The sequence below is a fragment of the Mesoplodon densirostris genome, chromosome 10 (genome assembly GCF_025265405.1).
Source record: "Mesoplodon densirostris isolate mMesDen1 chromosome 10, mMesDen1 primary haplotype, whole genome shotgun sequence".
Lineage (NCBI taxonomy): Eukaryota > Metazoa > Chordata > Mammalia > Artiodactyla > Ziphiidae > Mesoplodon > Mesoplodon densirostris.
The window spans coordinates 84,683,713-84,706,339 of NC_082670.1; the positions used below are offsets into that span (position 1 = coordinate 84,683,713).

The 22,627-nt window shown below is 41.1% G+C and overlaps 1 protein-coding gene across 6 annotated transcripts in view; it reads right to left on the reverse strand.

Moving 5' to 3' along the window:
• ADAMTS9 (ADAM metallopeptidase with thrombospondin type 1 motif 9) overlaps positions 1-22,627 on the reverse strand; it is a 171,761-nt gene that overhangs the window by 35,097 nt on the left and 114,037 nt on the right. For all 6 annotated transcript variants that reach the window (XM_060109127.1, XM_060109130.1, XM_060109131.1 and 3 more), the window contains 2 exons: positions 18,850-19,017; positions 11,849-12,022 (listed from right to left, as the gene is read on the reverse strand). In XM_060109127.1, coding sequence (XP_059965110.1) covers positions 11,849-12,022; positions 18,850-19,017 — 342 coding nt within the window. The remainder of the gene's footprint in view (positions 1-11,848; positions 12,023-18,849; positions 19,018-22,627) is intronic.

A 22,627-nucleotide genomic window follows, 5' to 3' on the forward strand; every position in this document is an offset into this window, starting at 1 on the left:
AAAACCCAATCACTCCCTACTATAAACTTCATAAAATCTTTGTAACCAACTGACCTGAAGCTCATTACTAATTTTTCTGTGCTAAGAAGATGAACTTGGGAATCATTCTACAGCGGACCTCAATAAAAGTTTTTATAATACAAATACGTACTAGAGCGGTCCAAGTCCCTGCACTGGGTCAAAGAGCCATGGGGTGGGCAGTTCTACAAAGGCCAGAAAGATCCAAGCACAGCTTGTCCATGGCAATGTGACAATAAAGTAAAACAGCTGTTCTTACTGGGAAAACAGTTTGTTTGTTCGTTCTAAAAGACATTGTAAAGTGCTGTGATTCTAAATAGTTAAAGAAGAAAGGCCATCAATTAGCAGGCTTTGTTCTGTAATGCCTTGCTTTTTCCTTCTCTCTCTCCCTCCCTCTCTCCTTCCTTCCTTCCTTCCCTCTCTCCACCTATTATTTTGTCCCTCCATTCATTCATAAATTCATTCATTCACCAAGTGTCTTCAATGCTGGAGGTACTGTGCTAAATGCTGGGGAAAACTCTGGTGAACAAGCTTTCTGACCTCCAACAGCTGATAACCTAGACAAGAAAAACAGGCGACAACAATTCAGAGTGCTAGCTGCTGAAGCAGAATATTTTCAGGGTGATAGAGCTGAGAGGAGGGACATCTGACTCAGTCATTTGAGGAGAGGTGTGATTTTCAAGGGCTTCTGAAAGGAAGTGACATCTTGATTCAGGCCTGAAGGACGAACAAGAGTCACTGATGTGAGGGAGGGTGCAGGGCAGCCACTTTGTGACACAGAGGTACCAGGGAGGAAAGAGAGTATTCTGGGTAAAGGTAAAAAAAGAATATTTGCAAGAACTGGGAGATTACTCCTTAAAACAAAGAGATGCATAACCTACATACTCACAATTCAAGTTGGATCAAAAGACCTCTGCAGCTATAAGTAAATTCATAGTCAGATTATAATACTATCAGTAAGTTTTTTATGATAGTAGTTTTCAAAAGAATTAAAAGGTCATGTATTTTTTTTTAATCTCAGTCTCATGAGCATAATAATTCTAAAGTGAGTAAAACTGATCAGTGAAAAGCTAAATAACTAGCCCAAAGTTGGCGGGTGATCTTAAAAGCCCAACATTGTAATACGTGGATAAGCTGAAGTGCTGGTCATCATCTGAATCCTCCGTCAGGAGTCCACTGTACCAAAGAGAACTACCATTTGTGGAAGGCCTAAAATATACTAGGCACTGCACTGAATCCCTCACTTAATCTCACTTAATCCTCACTATGACATTCAGCAAAGTCTGCCATACAATTCCCATTTTGCAGATGAGCTAACTGGAGCCCAGAGATTTGAGGACAATTTCCCAGAGCCACACATTGAATGGTCTTTTGTTTACAACACGCTGCTTTTAGGGCACAAAAAAATGGGACATGAATGTCTGGAAAGAGCATTTTCCTCTTCTCTAATAATTTTTCTCTACGTCTGAAAGTCCAGGCTCTATCTTATGATATCATGAATGAACACTGATGCTCCTTCCCCTGCACAGTCAACAGGCCCCTCAATGAACAAAAAAGGTCCACTGAAGTACTTCATCAAGACTCCCCACCAACCTCATGGCTTAAGGTCTGATCGTCAACCAACTAGACTAAGAATTTCATCTTTGGAAGCGGGTGGGGGTAGTCACCAGTACAGAGAATTATACTTTGATGCCAACTCTGCTGCAACAGTCTGGCCAAGCCAATAAAAACAGAAGAATGCACCTTAGGTGCATGTCGACATGGGAAGCGGTGGAACATAAAGGTTCAGAGCATGTGTTCCAGAGGTCAGGCTGCTGGGCTTCAAATCCCAGCCTTATTACCTAGTGATTCCATGAACCTGGGTGAATTAACCTAGCTAAGCCTCAAGCTGCCTCATCTTTAAGTGAGGATAAAAATTTAATTATGACATCAGAGAGTTATGGAAAGGTAAAATGAGGTCCTCCATATAAAAATATTCAACATAGTGCTTGGTCCATAGTTTAATAAACAATGAGATGTATTATTTTTATTATCATAGTATCAGGGCCACTGCACTGTATAACTCTAGAGGATGCCCCTCACATTGTAGCCTATGGGAATGGTACCCCTGGGGTTGTACAGTGTACAACCTGTGTGACTGTGTATAACATCCCTGGTGATCATGCTACTGTGGGTATGTGGAACTCATGCTTCTCAAGGTGGACACTTGGATTATTTCTCATGAAGAGGAGGGGGCCATGTGCTATGTGCCTGGTGTGAAATACATCTTGCCAACAAACAGGTGGGGTTTTTTTTTGTGTGTGGTACACGGGCCTCTCACTGCTGTAGCCTCTCCCGCTGTGGAGCACAGGCTCCGGACGCACAGGCTCAGTGGCCATGGCTCAAGGGCCCAGCTGCTCCGCAGCATGTGGGATCCTCCCGGACCGGGGCACGAACCCGTGTCCCCTGCATCAGCAGATGGACTCTCAACCACTGCGCCACCAGGGAAGCCCAACAGGTGGGTTTTTAATAGTGTCCAAGGGGGGAAGCAAAAGGGGAAAATGCACACTCAAAAAGCAAGCAACAGCTCTGAGTTAGTTGTAAAGAATGGCTAAGAAGAAGAAAACCTCCCATAATGGGGTGGGGTGGGAGTCTCCAGCATCCGATTCACTGGGCTCTGAGACTGCCCTGGCATCTCACTGACGTCAGCTCAAGGTGTCACTAGATGAGGGGAAGAAAGTCAAGACATGTGCATGCACAAGGTGCATATCAGGTGAAATGGTAGCAGAGTGAGTGGGTACAGAGGAGGTGAGAACCAGAATGGAGGTGAAGGCTGATTAAGGGGAGCCTGAAGGGTGCTGTACTATCAAGTGACCACCCAATGTACTGTTTAACAAGGACGCTTTTGATCATGGAAGTAGGGGCGATTAATAATTACACCAGGCCTACCCCATGCATAAACCAGGACCGCTGTAGGCAAATAGGACCAGAGGCAAATCTGAAGATGGTTGCCCAGCTGCTAACAACATTCCCTCAAAGCCTTGTGGATGTGGGGACGTTTGAAGAGAGGACTACCAGCATGCTTTGCAAATGAGGAACAACGGGTTCTAATGGGGCTTCTCCCTCCCCCATCCAGCTGCCCTGCACCTCCCTTTGGCCAATTCAGTGTCACGTGAGGGCCTCCCACAGTCCTCCAACCTCCCTCACCACCCAGGTCCACTGGCCTCAAACTCTCCACTTCGGGTTCAGGCAGATGAGAAAGCATGTTGGCAGGAGGGCAACTATCCGATCCACTTTTCTTGCTGCTCCCCTCTGGTCAACTTCTAAATTTAGCCACAGGTCAGGCTATCTTAGTAGGTCTCCTGTTCTTATACAGAGCTTGAGAACAATATTTGAGGAATGATTTAGAAAGATCGATCTGCATGGCACAGACAAAGACGTACATTTCTAGGCACATTTCAGATGATCAGAGAAGAGGATATCCTCAGTGCATATTTGGCAAGGTTTCTAGTCTTTGGGATTCAGAATGAATTGTCAATGGAGCTTGCATTTTCCCAACTGGCACTGGCATTTTTAAAAGTTGGCTAAAGCATGAGCTGTCAGCTGAGATTCACTTCTGAACACTCTCTTACTTTGTGCTCCTTGGAGCAGTCACACAGGGTTGAGTTTAGCAGACATGAAGATGAGAGGGAGAGGGAGGGAGCAGGCAGTGGTAGGTCTGAACCAAGAATTACAAAGAGAGTCAAGTGGTAACACACAGGCAGAGAGGGATGAAGACACCTCTTCTTCTCTATCTGACTCTGTCAATCCCCAAACCACTCGATTATTTCCAATTTTCTCAGAACAGCTTTGCACACTTATCATTATTCCCACTTTACCAATGGCAAACTCACAGTTCAGAAAATAAAGCATCCTTGTTCTAAGTCACACAGCTGAAATGTGGCAGTGCTGGTATATGAACCACGTCTGTAAAAGTCTACAGCCTCTGGGGGTTCCCAATAACTTGTGTGGCTCAAGTACAATTAATTTGAAATGTAACTGCTTTAGCTATTCCTCCCTGCCACAGTCTGGTGGAAATAAAAACAAAAAAACCCCACCAAACTTTAGAAGGAAAATGAGCAAAAGAAAAATTGAGTAGACAGAGAGGGTGAGAGTCCTAAAGAAAAGAGATGACTGAAAACAATGGAACTAATCCATCAGGAGGGTGAAGGAGAGGGAAGAACAGAGCTGGAAGGCTGAATACCTACAAGGGTTAAGAATGTAGTTGTAAGAAAACAAACCCCATTTAAAATTGCATCAAAAAGAATAAAATACCTAGGAATAAATTTAACCAAGGAGGTGAAAGATCTGTACATCGAAAACTGCAAGACACTGATAAAAGAAACTGAAGAAGACTGAAATAAATGGAAAGATCTTCTGTGCTCATAGACTGGAAGAATTAATATTGTTAAAAGGTCCATAATGAGACTCCGGCTTTGGAGGTCAGATCCCAGGGAGAGGACTGGGGTTGGCTGCATGAACACAGCCTGCAGGGGGCTAGGGTGCCACAGCTAGCCGGCAGGGAGTCCGGGGAAAAGTCTGGACCTGCCTAAGAGACAAGAGACCATTGTTTTGGGGTGCGTGAGGAGACGGGATTCAGAGCACCGCCTAATCGAGCTCCAGAGACAGGCGCGAGCCACAGCTATCAGCGCGGATACCAGAGACGGGCATGAGACGCTAAGGCTGCTGCTGCCGCCACCAAGAAGCCTGTGTGCGAGCACAGGTCACTCTCCACACCTCCCCTCCTGGGAGCCTGTGCAGCCGGCCCCTGCCAGGATCCTGTGATCCACGGACAACTTCCCCGGGAGAATGCACGGCGCACTGGCCTCTGCTGCTGCAGGCTCGCCCCGCGTCCGTACCCCTCCTTCCCCCTGGCCTGAGTGAGTCAGAGCCCCCGAATCAGCTGCTCCTTTTTTTTTTGCGGTACGCGGGCCTCTCACTGCTGTGGCCTCTCCCGTTGCGGAGCACAGGCTCCGGACGCACAGGCTCAGCGGCCATGGCCCACGGGCCCAGCCGGTCCGTGGCATGTGGGATCTTCCCAGACTGGGGCACAATCCCATGTCCCCTGCATCGGCAGGTGGGCTCGCAACCACTGCACCACCAGGGAAGCCCTCAGTTGCTCCTTTAACCCCGTCCTGTCTGAGCGGGGAGCACACGCCCTCAGGCGACCTACACGCAGAGGCGGGGCCAAATCCAAAGCTGAACCCCAGGAGCTGTGCGAACAAAGAAGAGAAAGGGAAATCTCTCCCAGCAGCCTCGGGAGCAGCGGATTAAATCTCCACAATCAACTTGATGTACCCTGCATCTGTGGAACACCTGAATAGACAACGAATCATCCCAAAAGTGAGGCAGTGGATTTTGGGAGCAACTGTAGACTTGGGGTTTGCTTTCTGCATCTAATTTGTTTCTGGTTTTATGTTTATCTTAATTTAGTATTTAGAGCTTGTTATCATTGGTAGATTTGTTTATTGATTTGGTTGCTCTCTTCCTTTATATATATATATATATATATATATATATATATATATATATATATGTTTTTTCCTTTTCTCTTTTTGTGAGTGTGTTATATGTATGCTTCTTTGTGTGATTTTGCCTGTGCAGCTTTGCTTTTTACCATTTGTCCTAGGTTTCTGTCTGTCCGTTTTTTTTTTTTTTTTGTATACTTTTTAGCACTTGTTATCGTTGGTGGATTTGGTTTTTGCTTTGGTGGCCCTTTCCTTCCTTCCTTTCTTTTTTCTTTCTTTCTCTTTCTTTCTTTCTTTCTTTTTCCTCTTTTTTATTACTTTAAAATGTTTTTATTTTTAATATTTTGTTATTTTAATAACTTTAATTAATTAATTAATTACTTTATTTATTTAGTTATTTCTCCCTTTTCTTCTGAGCCATGTGGCTGACAGAGTCTTTGTGCTCTGGCCAGGTGTCAGGCCTGTGCCTCTGAGGTTGGAGAGCTGAGTTCAGGACATTGGTCCATCAGAGACCTCCTGGCTCCACGTAATATCAAATGGTGAAAGCTCTCCCAGAGATCTCCATCTCAACGCTAAGACCCAGCTCCACTCAACGACCAGCAAGCTACACTGCTGGACACCCTATGACAAACAACTAGCAAGACAGGAACACAACCCCACCCATTAGCAGAGAGGCTGCCTAAAATCATAATAAGGTCACAGACACCCCAAAACACACCACCGGACATAGTCCTGCCCACCAGAAACACAAGATCCAGCCTCATCCACCAGAACACAGGCACTAGTTCCCTCCACCAGGAAGCCTACACAACCCACTGAACCAACCTTACCCACTGGGGGCAGACACCAAAAACAATGGGAACTACGAACTTGCAGCCTGCAAAAAGGAGACCCCAAACACAGTAAGTTAAGCAAAATGAGAAGACAGAGACACACACAGCAGGTGAAGGAGCAATGTAAAAACCCACCAGACCAAAGAAATGAAGAGGAAATAGGCAGTCTACCTGAAAAAGAATTCAGAGTAATGAGAGTAAAGATGATCCAAAATCTTGGAAAAAGACTGGAGAAAATACAAGAAATGTTTAACAAAGACCTAGAAGAACTAAAGAGAAGACAAACAATGATGAACAACACAATAAATGAAATTAAAAATTCTCTAGAAGGAATCAATAGCAGAATAACTGAGGCAGATAAGTAACCTGGAAGATAAAATAGTGGAAATAACTACCGCAGAGCACAATAAAGAAAAAAGAACGAAGAGAATTGAGGACAGTCTCAGAGACCTCTGGGACAACATTAAACACACCAACATTCGAATTACAGGGGTCCCAGAAGAAGAAGAGAAAAAGAAAGGGACTGAGAAAATATCTGAAGAGATTATAGTTGAAAACTTCCCTAATATGGGAAAGGAAATAGTTAATCAAGACCAGGAAGTGCAGAGAGTCCCATACAGGATAAATCCAAGGAGAAACACACAGAGACACATATTAATCAAACTATCAAAAATTAAATACAAAGAAAAAATATTAAAAGCAGCTAGGGAAAAACAACAAATAACATACAAGGGAATCCCCATAAGGTTAACAGTTTATCTTTCAGCAGAAACTCTGAAAGCCAGAAGGGAGTGTCAGGACATATTTAAAGGGATGAAAGGGAAAAACCGACAACCAAGATTACTCTACCCAGCAAGGATCTCATTCAGATTCAACACAGAAATTAAAACCTTTACAGACAAGCAAAAGCTAAGAGAATTCAGCACCACAAAACCAGCTTTACAACAAATGCTAAAGGAACTTTTCTAGACAGGAAGCACAAGAGAAGGAAAAGACCTACAACAACAAACTCAGAGCAATTAAGAAAATGGTAATAGGAACATACATATTGATGACTACCTTAAATGAAAATGGATTAAACGCTCCCACTAAAAGACACAGACTGGCTAAATGGATACAAAAACAAGACCCGTATATATGCTGTCTACAAGAGACCCACTTCAGACCTAGGGACACATACAGACTGAAAGTGAGGGGATGGAAAAAGATATTCATTCCAAGTGGAAATCACAGGAAAGCTGGAGTAGCAATTCTCATATCAGACAAAATAGACTTTAAAATAAAGACTATTAGAAGAGACAAAGAAGGATACTATATAATGATCAAGGGATTGATCCAAGAAGAAGATATAACAACTGTAAATATTTATGGACCCAACATAGGAGCACCTCAATACATAAGGCAAAGGCTAATAGCCATAAGGGGTAATCGACAGTAACACAATCACAGGAGGGACGTTAACACCCCACTTTCACCAATGGACAGATCATCCAAAATGAAAATAAATAAGGAAACACAAGCTTTAAATGATACATTAAACAAGATGCACTTAATTGATATTTATAGGACATCCCATCCAAAACCAACAGAATACACTTTCTTCTCAAGTGCTAATGGAAAATTCTCCAGGATAGATCATATCTTAAGAAAATTGAAATTGTATCAAGTATCTTTTCCGACCACAATGCTATGAGACTAGATATCAATTACAAGAAAAAATCTGTAAAAAATATAAACGCATGGAGGCTAAACAATACACTAGTTAATAACCAAGAGATCACTGAAAAAATCAAAGAGGAAATCAAAAAATACCTAGAAACAAATAACAAGGAAAACACGACAACCTAAAACGTATGGGATGCAGCAAAAGCAATTCTAAGAGGGAAGTTTAGAGCAACACATTCCTACCTCAGGAAACAAGAAACATCTCAAATAAACAACCTAGCCCTACACCTAAAGCAATTAGAGAAAGAAGAACAAAAACACCCCAAAGTTAGCAGAAGGAAAGAATTCATAAATGTCAGATCAGAAATAAATGAAAAAGAAATGAAGGAAGCAATAGCAAAGATCAATAAAACTAAAAGATGGTTCTTTGAGAAGATAAACAAAATTGATAAACCATCAGCCAGACTCACCAAGAAAAAATGGGAGAAGACTCAAATCAATAGAATTAGAAATGAAAAAGGAGAAGTAACAACTGACACTGCAGAAATACAAGGGATCATGAGAGGTTACTACAAGTAACTATATGCCAATAAAATGGACAACCACGAAGAAATGGACAAATTATTAGAAAAGCACAACCTTCCAAGACTGAACCAGGAAGAAATAGAAAATATAAGCAGACCAAACAGAAGCACTGAAATTGAGACTGTGATTAAAAATCTTCCAACAAACAAAAGCCCAGGACCAGATGGCTTCACAGGTGAATTCTATCAAACATTTAGAGAAGAGCTAATACCTATCCTTCTCAAACTCTCCCAAAATATAGCAGAGGGAGGAACACTCCCAAACTCATTCTACGAGGCCACCGTCACCCTGATTCCAAAACCAAAGATGTCACAAAGAAAGAAAACCACAGGCCAATATCACTGATGAACAGAGATGCAAAAATCCTCAACAAAATTCTAGCAAACAGAATCCAAGAGCACATTAAAAGGATCATACACCATGATCAAGTGGGGTTTACCCCAGGAATGCAAGGATTCTTCAGTATACGCAAATCAATCAATGTCCATACTACCCAAAGCACCACATGCAAAAGAATGAAACTGGACCCCAATCCTACACCATACCCCAAATTAACTCAAAATGGATTAAAGACCTGAATGTAAGACCTGACCATAAATGTCCTATACATAGGGGCAAGCTCCTTGACATCAGTCTTGGCAATGATTTTTTGGATCTGACACCAAAATCAAAGGCAGCAAAATCAAAAATAAACAAGTTGGACTACATCAAACTAAAAATGGGCAAAGGACCTGAATAGCCATTTCTGAAAAAAAAAAAACATACAAATGGCCAACAGATATATGAAAAGGTGCTCAAGATCACTAATCATCAGGAGAATGTAAATCAAAACCACAATGAGATATCACCTCACACCTGTTGGAATGACTATTACCAAAAAGACAAGAAACAACAAATGTTAGCAAGGATGTGAAGAAAAGGGAACACTTATGTACTGTTGGTGGGGATATAAGTTGGTGCAGCCACTCTGGAAAACAGTCTGGAGGCTCCTCCAAAAACTTAAAAATAGAACTACCATACGATCTAGCAATTCCACTTCTGGGTGTTTACCTGAAGGAAATAAAATCACTGACTCGAAAAGATATACTCACCCCCATGTTCACACAGCATTAATTACAATAGCCATGATACAGAAACATCCTAAGTGTCCAATGATGGATGAATGGATAAAGAAAATGTGATAGAAAGAAAAAATATATATGAATATAATTCAGCCATAAAAAGAAGGAAATCCTGTCATCTGTGACAACACGGATGAACCCTGAGGGTATTATGCTAAGTGACGTAAATAGACAAATACTGTACGGTCTCATTCCTATGTGGAATAATCTGACAAAACATAACAAAACAAACTCAGAACAGATTGCTGGCTGCCAGAGGTGGGGGGAGGGCATAGAGTAGGTGAACAGGTAAAGGTGGTCAAAAGGTACAAACTTCCAGTAGTAAGAGAAATAAATCCTAGGGATGTAATATACAGCATGGTGACTACAGTTAACAATACTGTACATTAGGGCTTCCCTGGTGGTGCAGTGGTTGAGAGTCCGCCTGCCGATGCAGGGGACGTGGGTTCGTGCCCCGGTCCGGGAGGATCCCGCATGCCGTGGAGCGGCTGGGCCCGTGAGCCATGGCCGCTGGGCCTGCGCGTCCGGAGCCTGTGCTCTGCAGCGGGAGGGGCCACAGCGGTGAGAGGCCCGCGTACCGCCAAAAAAAAAAAAAAAACTGTACATTAAACTTGGAAATTGCGAAGAGAGTAGATCTTAAAAGTTCTCATCACAAGAAAAAAAATTGTAACTCTGTGTGGTGATCAAAGGTAACTGTGAGGGCCTCCCTGGTGGCGCAAGTGGTTGAGAGTCCACCTGCCGATGCAGGGGATATGGGTTCGTGCCCCGGTCTGGGAGGATCCCATATGCCGCGGAGAGGCTGGGCCCGTGAGCCATGGCCACTGAGCCTGCGCGTCCGGAGCCTGTGCTCCGCAACGGGGGAGGCCACAACAGTGAGAGGCTCGCATACCGCAAAAAAAAAAAAAAAAGGTAACTGTGACATAGCTGTTAATACTAAGTATACTTACTGTAGTAATCATTTTGTAATATATACATATGTCAAATCACCAGGTTTTCACTTAAAGTTAATATAACATTATATGTCAATTATATCTCAATAAAAACAGGGGGAAAAGTGGCAATGCCGTTAGCATTTGCATTAAATAAAGGAAAAAGAAAGCAGCTGCAGTATCTCATAATGGTTTAAGAGAATTAACTTAGGATCAAGCCTTGCTTCTTCCACTTGCTAGGTGTATAACATTTGGACAAATGACATTGGCCCTCCAAACCTCAGTTTCCTTGATTGCAAAATGGGATAATAATAATACCCACTTTGTCTTTTTAAACCACTTAGTGGTTAAAAAGATTAAGTGAGGTGATGAACAGTAAAGCACTTAGCACAGTGCCAGGGACTGTCTCACCTGTCCTGAAAACCGTTCCCGGTGGGAAATTCCTGTCTTACTATGCCTATCTCTGAACCTTTTACAGCTTGTACTTTCTGTTTCATTACAATGTCAGTAGATACGGTTTTGCTTTTTAATATCCTTTCCCCCCTTTTCTACAAATCAATCTTCTGTACTGGAAACAGAGGTCCCCTCCTACTAATGTCCTATCCTTGCTGGCCAGGCCATTCCCCAGGGGCACTTTGTGTTTTCTTTAACTAGACATTAACTTGGGGCAGGAGAAAAACAAGTCTATTTCTGCATCAATGGAGCAGTTCTTCAGCTGCCCTCAGTTTTTCAAATGCTGGAAATCCTTCGCTAATTAATCAGGGTTTCAAATGAGTGCCTGTCTTCTAGCTGATGGCCAAAGCTGTGGAAGGAGGAAAAAACCCAGAGTAGGTCCTACCTAGAGTCTGCCCCTAGTGGCTGTCTGAACTCATCCAGAATGACCACGTCTGAATATACATATTTAAAATATTTCTTCCATCTCCCCCTCCTTCTGGGAAAGTTATCTTTATGCATTTGGCCCAAGGCCTGTTCAACTTTTTCTGGAGGCAGCCAGATTTGGAACACTCAAGAACACAGACGTCGGAACGGCAGAAAAAGGAGGAGCTCTCCCACCATCGCTGGAGTGAACTGTTGGCCGTCTGACAAGCAAACCTTTTGGGAAAGAGCCAGCCTCGTCACCATGCTGGAGGGCTTCACGGGGGAACGGATGTGATGATAGCAAAGGGGTTGAGCGAAACACTGGCAGGTGCCTACTTCCTGGCTCTACTTACTTCTTGCCATTCGTCTGCCCTCCAAGCGTAGAGTGGACACAGCGGGGCTTGGCAGGCGCGCTCTGACTCCGGTCTAGTGTATGGGTTGCACTCGGTCTCTCCGGCTATTTTGTGTGTTCCCAGCTGACAGCCCACATTTCTCCGCCGCACGCCTTGGCCACAGGACACAGAGCACTAAAAGGACAAGAGTGCGTAAGTGGGAGCTTCGGGTCATTTGGGGGAGGGAGTGATCATCGGGGTGGAGAGGGTCACAGATCTGGGGACAGCATCCCTAATCCAATAACCCTCACAGCTATCACAAGGCTTTCTAATTTCCAGTGAAAGGGACCCAAGAGAATGTCTTAAATCTGCAAACTCACTGCCTATCAAAGGCGGTTGAGTGAGGAAGAGACTCAAGTTAGGGGGAAATCTTTCAGGTTAACAAAACTCTTGGACAGTGGAATAGGCTAGGAGAGATCATTCTGAGACATTCAGTACAACCTAGAAGTAGTGCTGCCATGTGAAATGAAAATCCCAAATGATTTCTATCCTGGAAGGTTGAAGGGTGTTGAAAATTGGAGATATAGTTCTGTACAAGACAATTTCTTGGCAGATGGAAAATATAACTCAAGGAGAGTAAATCACTGAAGCTTTTAGGGCCTTATATATAGAATTATTTTCTTCAGTCTCTTCTTCTTCTTGCTCCTATTCCTGGAGATAGGGAATTTTTTTTCCCTTAAACTATGGAATTCATTGAAGTATTTGTATCTATTTACAACCTCGGATGAATATACAAAAAATAAAAGCTGACCAAAAAAAAAAATTTCCTCGGGTGTTGTGTTTTCAGTCCGTGAAAAATACTGTTAATCAGGCTGAAACATTTTGTTGACCAAGCTGCACAACACCCTATTAATCTGTAATTAACTTTCCTCTAAATTAATTTTTTAATGGATTCCTCATTGCTGGGTTTCATAATCTCACTTATGGTCAGGCCAAGAATTACTGTCTTTATTAAGCTTTTGACATTCAGAAACTAAAGGCAACATCTGACTGGAAAGAACAGCCTATTATTTCACTTAGCTATTAAAAATTGTTTCCAAGTTTTTGTGATAGCTCAGCTGCCATTCATTTGTCTAATTGAGAAAACAAGCTTAACATACACTAAAGCCATACTCCTAAGAGGACATCTTCGTAAAGAATAGAATCACGCTTTTAAATTAGACAAAAATTCTTGTCCAATTAACCTGCAGCAGGAGTCATGTTCTCTGAGGCTAACGGGAATTTACTAACAAGAAGCACACGCTAATGAATTCTGCTGCATAATAATATTATTTCCGTTTCAGATTCTAAGAAAATAGGTGGTAGTGTTTAGAAGGCATCTTGGGAAATAATATCATTTCAGATGAGTCTATGCCAGGCAGGAACTTAAATGTTCACATCAAAGCTAGCTGAAGAGAAGGAAATATTTTGGAGCAACATAGCTACTATTGTTTGGGTTTAATTGTATTAATTGGATTGAATGAGTTTGTGACCCACAAGGAACCAGACTTTTAACGTCATTATGTTCTTGGTGGAATGAGAGGGTGCCTGATTGCCTTGTGTACAGAGGATGGCCATTTAATACTTATGGGAGCTACATATATATTATATTTCCCATTGATTACACAGGAAATGGATGAACTGCAATATCGGAGAGTTAGCACATGAATGACAGAAATCATCAGCAACCACTGACAACAAACAACAACCAAAATACCCTTTGGCTATTTGAATTTGGGGTCTTTAAAAAATAAAACAGTACCCTTCCAGAACAATGTATCCAAATGGAAACACAAGGAAAAAATAAGAACAATTAAGTAAACAAATTTGAGTTTGGCATAGAGCTAATACATATGCAAAATCTCATGATGCTTTAATAAGTTAAAGAAAAAGGAAAAAACGTTAAAGGCTTTCAGGGTATATACTATTCAGGCTCTAAGTAAATGAAACTTCTTTTTGATGCTATTGTTTGTTACTGAGTAAATTATTACTTACGGTTCAGCAAAGGTAAAGTATTAAGAGCTATAAGCAACCAATATTTTTAAAATTATCTCTACAATGTTCAACATTTTTTCAAAAGATAAAGGAAGTTTCAGTGATACAATGTTGCTGTGGCTTCCGATTTTCATAGTGTCAAAGCTAGCCTTGAATTAACACATTCAAAAGCTTCGACAGGACTTATATGCACAGTAAGGTGTAAGCCCTGCCTCTGTGAATACTGCATCCATGGTAATCTTTGTTCAAAATGAAGTATATACTGCATCAGAGTTAGTTCTCCGTGTTTCACTTTTCTTCCTGTGCTGTCTCAGGGGAGGCAACATTTTGCCTACAGAGACAGCCAGCCTTGCTTGGTGAGTTCTGAGAGATTTGTGCGGAAGCCCCATGAATAAAACAGCATCAAAAAGACCTCTGCATGACCCTGGAGGTGCTGATGGTGGTGGTGTGTGCACGTGTGCGTGCTTAATTCTTCTCGTTTTATTTAGTCCAACTTTTAGTTATTCTGCAGAAGAAAGAGGTTGAGCGGTGTCTATTAACATGCCCCCCTCCTCTGTCCCATCCATCATTTCTGCATGGCAGTCTATTTGTGCCGGTTTGAAAGTAGATGTTTTTAGTTCCAAACTACTGAGCTGGGAGCTGTGTTTCACCTCTCTGTACTCCCTACTGTGCAATGCTAGTATGCAGAACTCACTGATTTAAAGGGTAAACAATGCTTATTTCCATAGAGAAAAAGAATCTCTACGGAACTTCTGACGTTTAGGGAATTGCAGTATACACTTAAAAACCTGGAAAGAATTTTACATACTTTTCTCCAGTACAACTACTGCAACCATGGCAGTGACATTGTTTAAAAGGAGGGATTAGTTTGAAAAATAACTATATGAACCAACTTTAATAAATAGTAACTGGTAACAACAATAGCAAACTTAGTAAGCATTTACTAGCCGAGGCTCTATTCTAGGGTTTCTCAACCTAATAATTCATTTTTGTTGGGGGTGTCCTGTGCATTGTAGAAAGTTTAGGAGCATTCCTGGACTCTACCCTACTACATGTCAGTTGCATTTCCCCTCCTCTGCCGAAGTGAGATAACCAAAACTGTCTCTAGACACTGCCAAACGTCCCAAGAGATACAAAATCACTGCCAGTTGAGACCTTAGTTCTATGCTAAGCATCTTGCATAAAATATCTTTCATACTTCCTAGTAAACCTTTTAAGTAGATACTCCACAAATAAATAAAGCAAAGAACAGAGATAATCACTCTAACTCAAGCAAAAACAAAAACAGAAAATAGTCCAAGTAAATTCTATCCTAGGCAATCTACCGTGGATTAAAATTTGGCTTCCAGTTTTAAAATATGGTGCTAATATTATGCAGCCTTTTGTACATCAGCAAGAGTGTGGGTGAAAAGCCTGTATTCAAACAATTCAACATCAATGCTTGCAGTTCAAATACAAAGTAACAAGAAAGCACAAATCACTAAGGCAACTCTAGTTCTCATCACTGACCATGTGCATATGGTTTCCCTGACTTCTCAAAGGACACACGCTACACATTTGCCATGTTTCTCCATTAGACACTTGCAGAATACTCCAGAATCAGACACCACAACCAAGCCGCTCTCATTGTAATTACAAGAAAAATCCCAACCAAAAATGGCTGGTAGGTTCATAATGCAATCTGCCAGTTTCCATTTTGGCATGAGCACCAAAGAGCTTTTAAAAATTAAGTATTTCTCTGAATTTAAGACACCACTGATTCCAAGACACAGTATTAACATTTTGTATCACTCAGAAAGAAAACAAGAGCAATTAATTAAATCATGGCCTTCCATTGGTTGTTAGGCCCATCCGGACCACAGAAATGTTAAAATATGAAAAAAACAGGCATCTCAGGATTGAATGAATTCATGATTGATAAATGATGATAAAGTGTTACTTTCATTCTACTCTGATGATTTATTGTTTAGTCCTTATCTTCATTTGTTTAAAAAGCCTTTCTATAGGAACAGGACACATTAAAAGTCTTTTATTCTGGAATGCTTTTTTTTTTTTTTTTTTTTTTTTGCGGTACGCGGGCCTCTCACTGCTGTGGCCTCTCCTGGTGCGGAGCACAGGCTCCGGACGCGCAGGCTCAGCGGCCATGGCTCACGGGCCCAGCCGCTCCACGGCATGTGGGATCTTCCCGGACCGGGGCACGAACCCGTGTTCCCTGCATCGGCAGGCAGACTCTCAACCACTGCGCCACCAGGGAAGCCCCTGGAATGCTTTTGAATCATGACTACAGAGCCTTCACATTTATCAAGCTGAATCAAGAAATGGATGCTGATTGTGTCTGAAAATTTCATCCCTCAGCTCTTGATCAAAATCATCTAAACAAATTGAACATGACCTTTTGAAAAAAATGCTTTCAAACTTTATTGAGGATGCTTTCCAATAAAAGCTATTCTTTTATTGGAAAAATGTCCTTGACACATTACAGATTTCCAAAAGATGTAAAAGTGAAACATTCCACTTTAAACCTCAAAACACCAATTCTGAGGGAGAGACGAAGATTAGCAAGGCTATACTAGTTTCTTATCCCAATATTCTATATGCCTTATTATCGTCACACATTTTGACATGATGAGAAATAGCAATAATTATTCTCCCTACCTTGAAGATGAGATGACTAGAATATAGCTACCAGCAGAAAACAGAAGGACCAGATATAAAACTTTCTAAATATTGTTGCAAATGAATAATCGTTATTCTTGCTTTATATTACTGCCTATGGGATATTTCTGTTTACCATGGGATCATTAGTAAACCAATAACCTTTAATCATGCAGACTGTCTTTCTCCATCAAACTCTGGGTCTGATTATTTTCAGGTATCCTTCTAAATTGCACAAATTGGATTTTACCCATGTAGCATCTTGTCTTGCCTGTTTTTATAATTCATTTCTATAAATCAAATCAGAGCATTAGAAAGTTGGCCACAGATCATTACATAACTGTGTTTACTTGCATTTTCCACAAAGGTAACTAGACTTTTCTAAGCAATCCTTTTGAACAGGTCTTTTCTGGGGAGGAATTCCAATAATCCTATTACCTTATGTTTGAAAAAACCCCAAGGGTTCAAACCTAAGCATCCCAGCTTTGTGAACAATTTTAGACTTCCCATCAAGATCACAGGATACTAGAGTAAAACTCACTCTGTGTTTACCAATAAAGAGTGAAAGATTCTTTTAATCATCCTTTTATTAAATGAACTGGCCTTTATAATGAGTACCATTTACATGCTCTCAACTTAATATTCAGGACAAGATGTAGACATGTCCAAGGGACATAAAGAAAAGTAACAGAGCATGAAAGTGTGCAAGAGGACAAGCTAATTAGTGTGGTATCTTAAATAATGTTAGCTGTAGGCTTTTACATGCATTGAATAGCTCTAAAAATAAAAAGGGCTGGAAGTTACAGATGACACTAGTCACTTAAGACAAACCATTAAGGATGACCAGTATGAAGTACTGCCTAGAAATCTGGTCCCTTAAGGAAGCCAGAGGAGGAGCTAGCTCTGGCTGGGCACAGATGCTTTGATTGTTAAAACAAAAATAAAAACAAAACATGATCATTGTGATAAAAGCACTGAGAGGGATGAGGCTCCCCTGCTGGGGAACGATGCAGGCCACGTTTTACTTCTCTGTGAAGGGAGTAAGACTGTGAGGTATGGGGGACAATGATGGCAGCTCAGGGCATTTAAGAAAAATGCACGTTTCTAGAGGAATTTTCTATTAGTCATGTTGAAATGGAGGATTCTCAATTCCTCCTCCTGCTAACACACCTGTGCAAAGCTTCTCTGGGGTATCGGGAATCAAGAACCAGGCTCTGAAGGCATCAATTCTAGAGGCTGCTAACCTTGAACCTAGTTTTCTATTGATTCTCTGGAGTATCTTCATACATCTCCACTGCATAGGAGAGCTACAAATTCAGTAAAACCTTACTGAATCAAATTAATGGAGAGAAAGAACACATTAAATACAGACTATGTGAAAAGAAATTGGGCCTTATTACTTTTAAGTAAGCACCTCAACCAAGCTGAGGAAATGGACAAGTGTGGAGTGACAAGATCTACTTTAAGGGCCAGATATGAGTGACTTTTGTTCACCCCTCAATTGTTTATAGGTAAACAGAAGCTTCTAAAGTTCCCTCCTGAACTCAATAGGGAAACTCTCCCACCCAGTTCCTGACTAGGTTACCAAAGGTTTAGAATCAGTAGAGTCTAACTGTAGTCAGTTTCTTGGGTACTTATTCTCCTTCCCCATTGGATATACACACATCGCACTCATCCAAGTAAAAAAAATACTACTTTTGAGATCTTATTAGATTTAAGACCCCAGAGCTAAGTACACGGCATTCATTACTGCTTTAAATCCTCATAAGAGCTATATGAAGTCAGCTCGGCAAGGTCAAACAAATCACCCAAGGTTGCAGAGCTAGGAAATGACAGAGAACTTCCCCATCTGTCCCCCACCTCTATTGTATACAAGCTAACAGGCAGAGAAGTATTCTCTAATACTTTATATTGACAGCCTTTTCTTTAAGAACCTCAAAGGTAAATTCAGACTCAATTCCTGTCAGGTAACATAGTCAACCTTACTAGAATCTGAATTAGTGGTTTTTTAAGTGGTAAATAGTAATAAAAATGCCATCAGCGAAGGATTGAGGGGCTACTCCGTCCTAGACAGCTGACATCTACATCTACCACCGCTTGGAATTAATCCTCACAACTGTCCTATTGTAGATGGTATCCGAAGTGCCAAGGGCTGAAGCCACTTGCCCAAGGTCCCACAGCTAGCGAGTATCCTGACATAAAGCTGTTTCCCTCCCTGTCCCCAAGCTCCCCTCTGAGAAATCAAAACCGCGCAGGGAAACAAGCCAACACACTGGTGTCAGCCATGTGGCCGAAGGTAAGGAAGCAGTCATGAGAGGAGAAGCATTGCTCACCTGACTCCATGCGCCAGCCTTCCACTTGGGGCATCTTCCTCCTCGGCACTTTCTGTGCCCATTTGGCTTAGCAAGGTGTTTACAGTAATCACTTTCTAAATGACTTCCATCTTTTGCCATGCAGTAAACATTTCGTTGTTTATGCCCTCGACCACAAGAGACAGAACACTGAAATATAAAGCAATGGCAAGGTTGTTGTTTTTTTTTTTTTTTAAATCACAAGGAATTTGATAAAAACCTGTGTCGTGAGATGTTACGATCACGCCTAACCAGAGTCACCATTCCCCACTTTTGCAGTGCTATTCTGGATAACACATCAAGGCTCAACACGGAAGGAAGGCAGCAATGGAGAAAACAATGTGGACAGCATGACAGCAGGAATCCTGTCTAGTATCTTGGGTCACTCAAGAACGAGGGTAAATCCTGGTAATTTAGGCCAAAAATGAAGCCCACGAACCTGAAATTACCATGTAATTCTGATTTACAGAAGTCCTACTATGAATTAGTTAGGATTCCTTTCGGACATCTCACTTCATGCAAATGCTGATCAAGACATTTCTTCAACAAACTACCTCATAATTCACTCTTTTGGATAAAGGTGTGTTTCCAAATTCAGCTGTGTCCCATTTCCTAGTGAAGTGATTGAAGGAAACTCTTCTACCATTTTTCAGAGGAGCAGCTCTCATTTTCCCAGTCCATTGGAAAGGAGGTGAAAAAGGCATGTTAGAAACTGAAAGGTAAGCTAGCAGGTGGGTCAGTGCCAAGTCTGGGAGGGAGGCATTACCTTTCAACTTTGATCTGCAGGTTCACTGAACTGTTTTAATGTGACCTTGTCTGACCACATCTAAGAAACTTGACTTTGATTTCAGAGTAGGTTTCTCAGTAAGGTTTAGGAATCAAAGGGCTCATGGCGTCAGGACAAAAATTTGATATGACAGCTTCTTGTGGAATAGGCAAGAGGCTGGCCCCCATGAGTATGCTGAGATATTCAACTTCCATTGCCTCATTAGCGATTACAGAAGTCATTACCACTTGGATCATAAGCTTACTGGCTCCCGTTTTCAAGACACATTATTTCCCAATATAATGTCCTTACATGTCAGAGGGAAATAAGCTTAAGAATGAAGAGCAAAATGTGAAAACACAACAAAAATAGATTTCAAGTGTCATTTCCTTCTACTCAATGTTTCTAATTTCCCCTGCAAACTCTGTGATTTTGTTAACTTAAATGGCCAAAGTACCCTTTTATGCCTAATAGGTAAATAGTACCATGTAAAACATGTAGCCTAACATAATTCCAAACACTATTACCAAGCAAGCTCAAAGTGATCCCATTCATAAATGTGTTAGACACGTTTTTCTAGTAAACATAAACCATTATAAAAATTCCAATAGCAACTGCTAGAGAAATTTAAAATATGTATATTAATATGTTTGGCTGTAACTTTTTACTTTAGGACATGGAAACGTTGTTTGAGCTCTCATCTTGTGAGTATTATGATTTGGAGTAGTCATTCTGGCACTCTTAATAGAGTATACAGCGTGGAAGGAAAGAGCCGAATTTAGATATCTACACCAAAACAAAAATATCCATCCTTCAACGTACAGTGTTTTGATGTATATAAAGACTTTGGGCTATACTTCTAGAAGGCTTTTAGAATGAACCTCCAAGAAGTATACCTATAAACCAATTGTCTAATGACTTACACACAGATAATCCCTGTTATCAGTGACTATTTTAATATTTAAAAATGTTACTTCCACCAAAATATACAGGCCCAGTTAGAATCTGAGGTGAGATCATTTGTTTATTCAGCAAACATTTATTGAGCACCTACTAAGTTTCAAAGGTTATGCAAAGTGCTGGGAATACAGTGATAAGTAAAACTGATATAATTCCAGCCCTCATGGAGTTTACAGACCAGTGAGGGAGGCCAGCATTAATCAAGTGATGACAAAAATAAATACATACATGCTAACTGAGATGAGTACTCTGAAGAAAACAAGCTGGAGTGGTTGCAAGAGGGCTCCCTGAGGCATTCCCTGGGGCCAGACCATGCAGAGCTCATATGTCATAATAATATATTTCATTCTCCACGAGAGGGAAAATCACTGAGGAGTTTTAAGTCGGGGTAAGACACAGTCTGATTTTTCTTTCAAAAATTCTACTTTGACTACTGGCTAGGCAATGAGTGGAAATACAGCATAAGTGGAAACAAGAAAACTGCTCAGGAAGCTAATGCATTTGTCCAAGCAAGAGGTGATGGTGGCATAGATTAGGGTGCAGAGTGGAGGGGTGAAGGAAGTTGGTGAATTGAAGACGCATTTTTTGAAGTAGAAATGATAATTCCTGATGGATCAGCTGTGGGGTGGAGGGGAGAGGGCAGAGTCAGGAAGGTCTCCTGGGTTTCTGGTATGGGCAACTGGATAGACAGTGATGACAAGAATAGAGATGGGAAAAACTGCATTGGGAGTCAAGAATATATTACTTTGTAGGAAGTGAGCTGAACTTAAAGGATATGGATTCATGGGTGGTAATGTGCTTGATTATGGTGAAGAAACAGACATAGTTGTCTTATTAATCAGATGAACATGGGTCAACTTAAAGCAAGTCTACCTTGAAGGATCATCATTTCAATATACAAACAGTCCAGACAAGCTGTCCCTTATTATGGAGGGGAGAAAGAGAATTGGTGGAAATGCTGATTTAGTAATCTACCCATTGATCTGTAAATTCCATGAGGGCAGGGATTATGGAAGTTTTGTTCATCACTATACTCCAGCACTTTGCATAATTCTTGGAACTTAGTAGGTGCTCAGTAAATGTTGAATACACAAATGAAACAAATCCCATTTAGTGGTCACTGGAAGAGATAACCGAAAAGTAGGGAGCAATCTACAGAGGCAGACTTAGAAAAGGCACAGCTTTCTCCCATTTATTGGGTGCCAGTCACTGCTCTAAGACTTTATATACATTATCTCATTTAATCATGCCAATAACCATAGAGGTAGGTACTATTACTGGAGACAAATGGTGTTTTCAAAATGGCATAACCAAAATGCTTAATATGTATATATCTCTTCCCACATGACTCCAATCCAAGTGGCTAGATGTCTGTTGGGAACATAACAGCACAATGAAAAAAATTAAGTTATCAACAACATCACTGATAATAATCCATCTGAGGGGCACCACTAGTGCAACCAACATCTACTGCCCATGAAATGAAGACAGATGAAGTTGATATGAAATATGAAGCCTTAAAAATCTTTTAAATATCTGGATTAGTTGCATCCCACCCATTCCTATGTGTGGTTTTCTTATTTGGGAACTTCAGTGGAACTGACTTGGAAAACAGGATGCAATACTACACATATTATTTGCCTCAAATTAAGATCTAAAAGCGATAAGGGAATTCACAAAGTATCTAATCTGATAGCAAACACTTTTCATTTCATGCTTTCTAACTTACCAATGAAGAAAAGCAGCTGCTTGTGCAAATTTTCCTATCTAACAGGTTTATTAGTGGGTCTATTATGATCTCATAAAGAAGTTATCATCTTGATAATCAAACACAGGTTTCAGCTCTTTTACTCTGAGGGAAATTTCCATCTGATTTTTTCCAGTCCTTTCCCAGGCAGTGATTTTTGCATCAATGTGCATCACAGATTATAATAGTTAAATTTAGAGTGTCACCTAGTACATATTATTTATTGGCTACATATCTGAGGGTTCTTGCTCTGGGGAATATTTAATTCCTTATATTTACAGCCAAAA